The sequence below is a fragment of the Camellia sinensis genome, chromosome 5 (assembly GCF_055761805.1).
Source record: "Camellia sinensis isolate YWXY chromosome 5, ASM5576180v1, whole genome shotgun sequence".
NCBI lineage: Eukaryota > Viridiplantae > Streptophyta > Magnoliopsida > Ericales > Theaceae > Camellia > Camellia sinensis.
In genome coordinates, this window is record NC_138965.1 from 217,434,128 (window position 1) to 217,446,256 (window position 12,129).

Sequence of the window (12,129 nt, forward strand, 5' to 3'; positions counted from 1 at the left end):
ATATTTTTGTTGAAATTCATGAAATCTCATAAATTTTCTTTTTTAAAAGGGTAAATTACAAATACACATATTGAGATTGAATTAAAATACGAAATGCCATCTGTGATTCTAAAAATTACATTCCACCCCTCAAATTTCTAATTTTATAATAAATCGCTTTTTTTATTAATAAATTATCAAGCCAATTAACAGTTTTTAATGACGTTAAAATATGTTTCAATTAATAATTTAGGTAACTTTACAGAAATAATAGAGACCCGCTTTTTTCTTGACCCCCACAGACACATGTCAGTGAGTGATAGAAGAAAAAAAAAAAACAAAAAAACAAAAAAAAAAAAAGAAAAAGTAAAAAATTAGCCAATCTCAATACATTGAGGGTGGTGGGGGTTAAGAAAAAAGGGGGTCTCAACCTTTTTTCCCTTTATTATTGTGTAAGAGAGGAATTATGAGTTTCATTTTTTTAGTTAATTCTGTTAAATAAAAAATTCTAACAAAGAGATATTTGTAATTTTTCAAATCACAGAAGACAATCTATACTTTAAGAAAACCTCAAAGATGTATTTGTAATTTACCCTTTTTAAAAATATATTTTTTCTTATATCTTCAGATATTTATTATCAACCGAAAAAAAATCAAAAATACGAAGATGAGCGTTTTTCATACGCTAACTAGGAGTGAACATGTCTGAATTGGTTTAGATTGGGGTAAAACTAGGACCAATCCGTTATCTACGGTTCCTGAAAAATTAGAACCAATCCAATCCGTTTAAATTGTAAAGCCAATTCGAACCAATCCATTTAAACACGGATTGGATCAGTTTAGGATTACAGATTCACATAATTAAAGAACAAAAAAAATATATATATGACATTTTAATTTTATAAAAATATAAATATAGCATCATATTAGTTACATAATAGCAACATGTCTTTTCATAATAGTGACATACTGTTCTAAAATTTAAACAATTATAAGAAAATTGGTTCTACTATAAGTATTTAAATCATGGCAAATTAAAACTAAAGACCAACAAACAAAAGCAATAAAAGAAAATACTATGCAGGTTTAGATTTGGGTTTAACTTTGGGTTTAGGTTTTATATGAAATAAGATAAGATACTATGTAGGAGGGTGTGTAATATAAATATAAACTATTTGTATACGGTCTGGATCAGTTCCAATTCGAAACTAATCCGTAGATTACGAATTTTTAATTTTTCAATCTTGAAATGAACCGCAAATTTAAAAAATTAATCCAAACCTATCGAATTGAACTGAATTGGATCGTATTACAGATTTCATAGTGTGGGGATACATTTTCAGAGTACCAACACGTGACCAAGGTGATGCCGACGTGTCAGCCGACGTGTCACGTGCCCAGGTCATGACACCGAGATGATCTTAGCTAGGCCGAGATTATCTTCGAAGATATCGGAATCCGAGATAAGCGGATAAGGCACAAGAGTCCTAGAATGATGAAGGACTTCAGCATGGATAAGGATAACACTCTTAGGGAGTTTATCTCTATCTATTGAAGAGTCCAGGATAAGTACTGAGCTAAAGTCCATTGAAGTTAGGCTCCTATAGGGACTAGGATTGAGTTAACTATAAAAGAAAGGCACCTCCGATGGGTCTAAGATACGCAATTTATATTCTGAACAATGAGTTTAGCACTATTGATTATCTTTGAGAGATATACTGACTTGATCGTCAAAGTGCTCCCGGGTGGACGAACCACATCCGGAATCTTCTCTTTCTATTGCAAGTCAGCCACGTGTCATCTATTTTACCAGTATTCTTCAATTGATTACTGAGTTAACAATGTGATCAGAAACAGAAAAGGTTCATACCCCCACTGGGGGTCGACCCCCAGTGAGGTGTCGGCCCCGGATTGATCCCAAAAAAAAATTTTTTTTTTTTTTTTTTTTTTTTTTTTTAAGTTTTCAGCCACTGGGGGCGCGACCCCCAGTGGGTGTATGGATCACGGCTCGATCAGAAAATCACTCATACGCGTAGATTTTTTGCTCAGCTCTAACGCCAGCCATGACTACACAGTAGATCGTATCTCAGGTCTATAAATAAGACCGTATCGTAGACCAAAGGAATACAACTCATTTATTTTTACATCTTTGCCCCTCACTCATGTACCATTGTGTGTGAGTGTTGTGTGTTTCCGCGTGAGTCCTAAGCGAAGCGAAAGGAAGAAGACAGAGAGGCAGAGGAGGGCGGCGGCGGAGGAGGAGAATCTGTTGCGGCGGCGATGGATCCTGACGCGGTGGCGAAGGCTTTCGTGGAGCACTACTACTCTACTTTCGATGCGAATCGAGCAGGACTAGCGAACCTTTACCAGGAATCGTCGATGCTGACCTTTGAAGGTCAGAAGATCCAAGGCTCTCAGAACATCGTCGCGAAGCTCACTAGCCTTCCCTTCCAGCAGTGCCAGCACAGCATCACCACCGTCGATTGCCAGCCCTCCGGCCCCGCCGGCGGCATGCTCGTCTTCGTCAGTGGTAACCTCCAACTCGCCGGCGAACAGCACGCTCTCAAGTTCAGTCAGGTATGTGTAAAATCTATGTACACTTGTGCTTTTTGTGATTCGATTATTCTGATCGATGAAATTAATTGAGGATTTGGACTGATCTGACTTCGATTGATTTGAGAACTTCATTCATGCATTAGTATCTATTGGTTTTGATGATTTGATTTGATTTGATTTGATTTTTTTCTCCTAATTTTTTCAAGTAAATGCTATTTAGGATTACGTGTGGATGCGATGTTGTCAGGTTTGATTAGTAACTTTTGAGTTTGTATCTAAGTGGAAGTTTTTAGTCTTCGTGTACTTTAAGTTGTAACTGGAAATTTAACTGAGGATTTGTTATTTATTTTATCACGATTTGAATGTGTGGTGTTCAGACTACGATTTGATTGTTGCTTTGTTTAGTAGATCTACGGATTTTCACTTGCCTTCTTCTCCTTCATTATTTTAAACTCCTGATCTCATAAAGTACAAACACCATCGCTTACTTGCCTTGGCTCCAGACATTTTAGCCTAATTGCTTTTCAAATGTTAAGTTGCTCATGAAATTTCTGATCAAATTCCAAAAAAAAAAAATTCCCCTACGAAGCTGTTATTTGAGGATTGTTGTTTTTGTTTGCATCATCCTTTTCTCCTCTTGTTACTTCTCATTGGATTCAGAAGGTATTTTGGCGATATTAGTTAGTTAATCATCTCCGAGTTGTGAAAATATTTGATTAGTTTCTTTTTACTCAACTAGTGTTCTCTCTCTTGTAATAGCCTCTGTTTTATTAATGTTTTTAATAAGCCATAAAAAATTGCGTTCAGGTAGTCTATGGTAATCTGCTTGACTATGGCATGCACCGAGCGTTCTCTTGGCATCTGATTATTCTAATGTTTTTTTTTTTTTTTTTTTGAAGTAACATTCTTTTGCTAATGCCTGAAAATAATGGATAGTGATGTTAATAAAATTTTTAATCATGTTGATTTATGGTAGCTCGCGTGAATGATCATGCTTCATTATCCCCTATTTGTTAGAAAAACTCAACATTTTGCTTTAATTATTGCACTCCTTCATCCATGACATGAGACGTTGAGGATGTCTAAGTAACTTAATAAATCATATAAATAAAGAGATAAGCTAACAAATAAATTAGACAAAGACAACAATAAAGACTGTCCAAGCGCTTTTCATTTCTCTCTCATTTTTTCTTCCTTAGTCTTTTCTTTTAGTGATATGTGCAGTTCTTTAGTCGAAATGTTAAAGTACATCACATTGTAGTTTCTTTGAGTTAAAAGTTACTATCAGGGAGTCGAAATCCTAAAGTACATCACATGGTAGACCTTGTCATGTTCAGGGCAGTGATATATTGGAACCAGTTCAACTCTGGATTTGCTTTGTTGATTTTACTTTTCCACATGAAGTTCTGACATGTTTTTGATTGCAAAAGGCTAAAAAGAATTAACACACAGATTGTAATGTGTATGAAGCAATTGAATATGATCCTCCTAGTATCATATCTCAATTGGCTTGGTTGACAAACGTTTATTTGTTTTGATATTTTGTAGCTTGAATTGTATTCTATACACAGTTCAGCTGTTGATTCAAATTTCTCTGTTATTGCAATAAAGCTCTGATTATTTTTGTATTTCTCCTGATATATAATGATTTGCACAAGCTTCAAATTAAAACCAATTTTTCTGTTCTCTTTCACCCTTCTGCTTTATGTACATGCTTTACCTTTTGGGGTAAATCATATTGTTTTACCTTTTAAAAGAAAATAAAAAATAAAATTTTTTATTCTAATGCACAGTTATCAATTTGAATTAAGATTGTTGTCAGCAATCTGTGTTTACATAATATTTCTGTTATTCTCATCAAAATTTCTTCGTGTTCTTTTTGCTCCCAGATGTTTCATCTGATGCCAACACCTCAAGGTAGCTTCTATGTGTTGAACGACATTTTCCGATTGAATTATGCATGAAGATAACTGATGGTTTAAACACAAAGGGCGGAGAATCCATGATGCCAAATGTCTTCGAACAAATTCTGTTCAGCTTATTTTAGTGAGACTTTCAAAAATCAAGAACTGATGATTTTTTCTCCTTTTTTTAATTTTTATCAGACTTTCTATGCTCAGCTCTTCGTAAAATGTTTGTGTCATCCAGTCTCCATCATTGGGAGACTGTTTTGTTTGATTGGGTGAATTGGTGAATGATTATATTACTTTGTTTGATTGGATGAATTGATGAAAGATGATTTTTCTTATCTGCTTCAGTTTTCATGAATGGATTGATGTTGGATGCTTGAAGATTGTGTAAGAGAAAATGCAGGGGGTTAAATATACCTGAATGTAAACACTACTTGATGGTTGCACTTGTTTTGTTTGATGGTTGCCCCTCTGCCTGTTTGATGGCTCCTTCCCTTAACCTCTCCCAAGTTGAGATAGAAGGGAACAGCAAGAAAGTTATTGAATTGAGTTGTGTGTTGCAGGGAATGCGGAGCTATTCTCAAGGATATTACATCTATGGCTAGGCGAGCTTGTATGTCTTTCTAATGGTGTCTATGGGGCAGCTCATTGGACTGCGTGTGCTTGTTTAGGAGATTTCTTACCTTTGGATTGGGTGTCTCGTCCTTTAGCTCTTGTTGCTTGCCTTTCTTGCAATTTAGTGTAATTTGGGTTTTTTTTCCTTTAAAAAAAAATGAAAAACATCTTAGGGCACAACTTGTGGATGGCTGTGCTGTTTAAGCTTGGGGGCCTACAACAAGTCTCATTTTGATAATTCGAATAATTTATTTTTTAAATCACGTGTAAATTATACATTAAAAAAAAAATAATCCGATAATCATAACTACGTTAGTTTATTATATTTGTTTCTTAAAAAATAGATGGTCTACTTTTTAAATAATATTTGTCATTTATTTTTTTAAAATAAATTTTATGAGTTAATGTGACTATAGTTATCAGATTGATCAATTTTTTTTATTATAAATAATTTGCATATTGTGATATAAAAAATAAACGATCCAAATGGTCAAGACTTCGAGACCATGATGGACATCTAAGCAGCATGAAGCTGTGGCCTTTAATGGTTGTCATTAGGAATGACAACGGGGCGGGGCGGGGCCGGGCCGGGGATCCCACTCCCCGTCCTCGATCCCCGATGGTGAAATTTTTTCCATCCCGGTCCCGATCCCCGACGGGAAACCTATCATCATCTCCATTCCCGTCCCCTATGGGGATCGGGTTTCCCCGACCCCGAAGTTCCCCGATCCAAAAAAAAAAAAACCTATTACAGGAGCAAATCATCAACATCATCAAACAATAGTTCAACTCAACAGATCAACAATATCTTACATCAACAATAGATGATCTACATTTACACAATAGATCTGAGAAGTACAACTCAAAAAGATAAATCAGAAAGATGATGTTGGCTGCGACGGAAAGGCAGCGGCAGAGATGGTGTCGGCGCGAAGAGAAAGGTGTTGACGTTGACAGAAGGAAAAGGCGTCGGAGTCCAGCATTGGAGGGAAAGGTGTTGCCGTGATGTTCTTGAGGAGGGAGATTAGCGAGGTCGGCGAGATCGGAAGAGGGAGAGGACAGCGGAGGAGCCGCTGCCGCCGTCGATGCCATGAGAAACACCTGTAGCAAAGAAAGAGAGAGAGGGAGAGGGGTAGAGGCTAAGAGGAGAGAAGAGAAGTGAGAGTGAGTGAATGAGTGGGAGAGAGGCAGACTTGACTTAACTCAACCCTAAACATATATATATATATATATATATACGGGGAATAATTGGGGACGGGGCCGGGGCGGGGAAACCTATCCCCGTCCTCGGCCCGAAACTAATCGAGGATTCAATTTTGAATACCATCTCCATCCCTGCGGGGATATTTTTCGGGAAAAAACCATTCTAATCAGGGTTGGGGGATCGGGTCCCCGTCGGCCCGAGTTGAAATTGCCATCCCTAGTTGTCATTGGATTTTGGTGTGAGAAAAAGAGAGTCAAATAACGTCTTAGTGAGATTTAAGAGTTTTATCCATAAGCCTCGTTGTCAAATAACCTCTTATTGAGATTTAGGAGTTTTATCCATAGGTCCCATCTTCATTAGAAGACGAAAATGGTCATATGTCACATTTAGTTATAGTTATTTATATAAATTATATATATTGAGTCAATAAAATTTGAATAATTTGACATGAACTACCCATTATGCATGAAAATTTAAATTTCTTTGATGGTGGGAAATTATCGGTTGTTCCAAACAAACTAAAATATTGGGATTTTATCCTATCTATACAGTAGGTTTGAAACTCTTTTCCTTCTCTCTATATAATATTATATACAGATATATCTTTTAATGTTTTATCTATATATATTATATATATTGAGTCAATAAAATTTGAATAATTTGACATGAACTACCCATTATGCATGGAAATTTAAAATTTCTTTGATGGTGGGAAATTATCAAAAGTTCCAAACAAACTAAAGTATTGGGATCTTATCCTATTTATACAGTAGGTTTGAAACTCTCTTCCTTCTCTCTATATAATATTATATACATATATATCTTTTAATGTTTTATCTATATAAATTATATATATTGAGTCAATAAAATTTGAATAATTTTACATAAACTATCCATTATGCATGGAAATTTAAAATTTCTTTGATGGTGGAAAATTATCGGTAGTTCCAAACAAACTAAAGGATTGGGATTGTATCCTATCTATACTATAGGTTTGAAACTCTCTTCCTTCTCTCTATATAATATTACTAGCGTATGCCCGTGTTTAAAGGCACGGTGTAAATAATTTTAAGATTAAAATGCAGTTATAATTTATACGTATTATGTTGAAATTTATAAAGTTTGTGTCATTTTTTGATAAAGAAACTGAAAAAATATATTGAAATATTTTTCTTTTTAAAGAACTTATAACAATTTTGCTTGTAGTACACGCTCTACAAAACTCAAATAAAATAACAACTCTCCCTAATCTTAATGCAAATTAAGAAACAAACATATAAGATTTAAAGTTATATTGCATATCAAAATATAAAAGGTAGTAAAAAAAAAGTGTTAATACTGAACAAAAAATGGAAATAAAGTTATACTGTTATACACCAAAAGAGTAGGTTAAAACTTTACAAAAAGTGAGTTAAAGCTTTACAAAAGATGTATGCTTTACAAAAGATGCGTCACTAACATGTTATACACCAAAAATTATATTGTCATACACCAAAAATATGTATGCTTTACAAAAGATGTGTCAGTAACATGTCTTCAAATATGCGTTTGCCCAAACTTCCTTCTCATTACTTTCCAAAAAGCCTTTGTATCAACTTTTATATATCCCCAATGAGGAATATGCACAACAATCTGGTAATTTGTGGAAACAAAAAAAATATAGATTAGTACATGTGTTGGAAATATACATGTCAAAATACTTTCAGATTGAAATTACCTTATTACTTCCCCATCGAAGCAAGGTAGTTGTATTTCTCCTTTTAAGCTCCATAGATTTTTCGGTCCAATCCTACAAAAGTCCAAATTTCAAATTATTATTAAATTGAAATTTTTTAAAAAGTTATATAATCAACAGAAATAAATCTACGTTGTTACCTTCTAATAAAACGTCATTTAATCTGCATAGAATACTACAGCAACACTTCAGGATAAACAATATTTGTAGTAGAATCCAAATTATCTTTAGGGAGGAGAATACTTATACGATCAAAGGATGTACATCTAGACAATGCCACATATAATTGCCCATGGCTAAACACTGGTATACGCAAATCAACCCCAACAAATTTCACAGATTGTCCTTGAGATTTATTAATGGTCAAGGCATATGCCAATCAGACTGGAAATTGGCGTCTTGTTATTTGGAAAGGCATTTTTGAAGAAGATGGCGTCAAAGATATCCTTGGTATGAATGCCAAATTGCTAAACTTTTCTCCAGTTAAAATTTGAGCTTCAATTATGCAAGTGCCGCACCTAGTAACCATCAATCTTGTGCCATTACATAGTCCATCTTTCGGTGCAATGTTTCTTAACAATATTATAGAACAACCCACTTTCAACTCTAACTTAAAAGTTGGCAACCTAGGAGGATCCAATGAATTTAAATATTCATTAGGATATCTATTTGTAATGATAGGATCAATTTCATTATCTTCAGACATTTTATCTGCTGCAAGATAAGTATATAATCTCCCTGGAAAGATATTCAACGCAGTGGTATTAATGTCATTGACATCATCGTTACGCGCAGACAAAATTGTGCGTTCAGTTAACAATGTTGGGGTTGACGTCTCTATCATATTCAATTGTGGATAAACTGTAGAGAGTAATTCATTCAAATCTTAACATTTGTGTATTGTTGATGGAAGGTTAACAATTTCTTGAGGATTGGTCCCAATCTAAAAAAAAGTGAAATCAATAAAAAAGTAAGTGTAAACACAATTTATTAATTTAAAATAATCTATATAATACAGGTTAAAGTAGTGTTACCTCCATCAAGAAATTTGTAAAATTAGCATTTTCATGGCTTTCATGATTCAAGCGCATATTCAAATCCAAAGTCAAGATATATATATGCTTCCATAGAACAGAGTGTCTTAATGATGCATTTACAATTTGCTCACGAACTCATTTGGGTATAACTGGTAAGATTTGTCGAAAGTCTCCTCCAAGAACAACAGTAACACCCCCAAATGGCTTTTCACTATCACAAATATCCATCAATGTACGATCAACCGCCTCAACATAATGTCTATGTTGCATAGGAACTTCATCCCAAATTATGAGTTTTGTTTTTCTAAACAACTCAGCTTGTAATGATTGTTTGCTAAACCCACAAAGTGAATTTTCCAAGACATCTAACGGAATCGAAAATGTTGAATGTGTAGTGCGACCTCCTACTAGTAGCAGTGATGCAATTCCAGACGATGCCGCAGTAACAACGATATGCCCAAGGCTACGACATTTTAATGCAATCGTATTGTATAGAAATGCTTTCCCTGTTCCTGCACCCCCATTCAGAAAGAAAACAGTTCCTTTATTTTGAAAAACTGAAGAAGTGATTGTATTATAAGTATTTCGTTGTCCATTATTGAGACAATCAATAGTAATTTGTGGATCTGCATGTTGTGCCTCATTCTGCAGTTGTTGATGTTCAACTATCAATCGATTACCAACTACTGCACTCCAATTTGCAGAAGGTTGTGGCATGGGTGGGAAGTCAATTAAACTTTTGCCTGATTCATGAAGCATTTGATTCAAAAGATGGAGACCATAATTTTCAATTTGAGTCTCAGTTGGTTTAGAAATGACAAACAATGTACAAATCTTATGTGCAAGATCATCACATATATGCGTTGAAAATTGATTCTATAATGCACATGGATTTAGTAGAGAGCACTGGGTGAGAATAATACTAAACAATCTCCTCAATTGATATCCAATTTTTATGACTGCAGCCTCTTTCAAGCATTGTATCCATTCTTCATCATCTTCTAAAAGTCCCCTTGCAATACATGCTAATTTAAATGTATCATGCACAACATTATCGACCGTGCGTAAAGACTAAAACGACTTTGGTCCTTTGACAACGGTTAGTAACAAACGTAAATAAAATTTTTCACCACAATTAGAGCTTGCAAAGTACATTCTACCAATTGCATATCCCCTTTCTCTCCATCTCTTTTCTGACTTGAGCCAAACAAAATGTTGTGGAAATTCTTGATAAGTGAATGGACATTCATCTTCACTGGCAGCACAATATGCAAAGAAGCCAGTAAGAGTTGACATTTGTTGACCAGCTCTAGATTGAATCGTTTGTAATGGCTCTTCTGGGTTAAAAACAATACGATGCATTCCAGGTAAATGAAGTGCCAATCGTATAACTGTTGGCATCTTTGCATGCAAAGGATGACCAAATATTCGCCAAGCAGCTTCTGGAGGTCCAATATACCTTGCATTGAGATATTGTTGAATCTCATTTATCATTCCTAACACCATCGTTGTACGATCATAACCCTTATAAATGTACTTATGTATATACTTGACACATCTCATTCCAGCACAAACTTCCACATTTATATGACAGTTGAAAAGTTTTGAAAGATATGCATTGTATGGTACGACATCCCTGTTATCAACTTCTTGCCCTTTCACAGTATGTACTTGACCATTATTGCGACGACGATAGATAGGGTATCCATCTTGATCCATAGTTGTTGTTTCTGTGAAAGCTCGAGGATATCTCTTAGTGCATCTACCATTTTCCATACATGGTGCTTGCAGATTTCGAGCACCACATGATCCATGTACCATACAACATTTGATAGTTTCAAAAAGCATAGGATCATCTTTTGGGTCTGAAAATTCTGCACAGACCAATTTGTCTACTTGAGCACATGTCCGAATTTTGTCTAGACCCTTGAGAAATAAAAGTGCATGCATATGAGGGAGGCCTCGTTTTTGAAATTCAATTGTAAAAACATGTGAAACTTTATTTCCAAACACTTTATTTGTTTCTATCTCCTTCATCAAACATTTTCTCTTCAACTCAAAAACACGGGCAATTAAATCAGGACGATCAATAGGTTTTTGATATGGTAATAATGCTGAAGTAATTTCTGGCCAATTGGGATTTGCAGTCATTGTAAGAAAAATATCTGGGTGTTGGTTGTATCGTGTGATAGCCATTGAATCTTGAAAGATTTCAAACATATGTCTAAGACTACCAGTAAATGAAGATGGCAAAACAAACCTTTGACTAATTTGTCCAGGTCGCACATAATCTAGATCCATATCTAACAACTCTTGGTAAAGCTCAACCCGAAGTTTTCCTTGATTAAGCTTGTAGTATGTCAATCGATTTTGCTCAGTTGCAGCCTAAGCATCTACCAAAAACTCTTGAAATAGTTTCCTACCTCTCAAAATTGTTGAATACTCTGTGGGTCGTTCAAACAAACGATAACTATAAAAATTCATTTGAGTAAGTCGATCAGTTGAAGGTCGATCATACTGAACATTCCACAATTTCAACTCAGGTTCCCATCCAAGCTCACCATATGGAAATAATAGAACATAATGTAATGACAAGTATGCTGGGTGACATTCATTAATTTTCATCAACTCATTATTTCCTCGGAAATGTAAAATAATATCTCTCATTCCATTTACCTCTGTTCCATCACCTGGTATTACAATTGTAATCTTATCTGTAGTTGGTAGGTTATACCGACGTCGATCAGTTGTTGAACTGTAATGAAGATGAGCAGGTAGGTTGTGTCCTGCCGAGTCTAATTGATGTAAAATGGCATGAGCCTGGCGATATTTATCTACAAATGCATTGACTTGCAACAAACTATCCTGAATAGTTTTGAGAACATCCCTTCTCAAGTTAGGATTTCTGCGATTACGAATTTCTAAAGCTGAATAAGGGTCATAGATATACAGCTGAGCATAACTCGCATCCTGCCCTGGTTGTGGTTGTAGTGATCCTGTTCGATGTTGCAATTCTCCATGAATTGTGAATGATGTAGGGCCCCTTCCACTGAGTACTCTAGGATCCAATGTAGCACCAAGACTCGTAAAAAC

General features: G+C 35.1%; 1 protein-coding gene across 1 annotated transcript; it reads left to right on the plus strand.

The window, feature by feature from the left end:
* The first annotated feature begins 2,097 nt into the window (after window positions 1–2,097).
* LOC114293799 (nuclear transport factor 2B) lies at window positions 2,098–4,783 on the plus strand. The gene is made up of 2 exons (XM_028237928.2): window positions 2,098–2,556; window positions 4,425–4,783. The coding sequence occupies exons 1-2, from the start codon at window positions 2,260–2,262 to the stop codon at window positions 4,497–4,499; spliced, it is 372 nt and encodes a 123-aa protein (XP_028093729.1). The 5' UTR covers window positions 2,098–2,259; the 3' UTR covers window positions 4,500–4,783.
* Window positions 4,784–12,129: the final 7,346 nt, after the last annotated feature.

Coding starts and splice junctions, on each gene's coding strand:
- LOC114293799 (XM_028237928.2), top strand. CDS start 2,260: ATGGATCCTGACGCGGTGGCGAAGGCTTTCGTGGAGCACTACTACTCT. Junction 2,557..4,424: donor ACGCTCTCAAGTTCAGTCAG/GTATGTGTAAAA, acceptor TTTTGCTCCCAG/ATGTTTCATCTGATGCCAAC.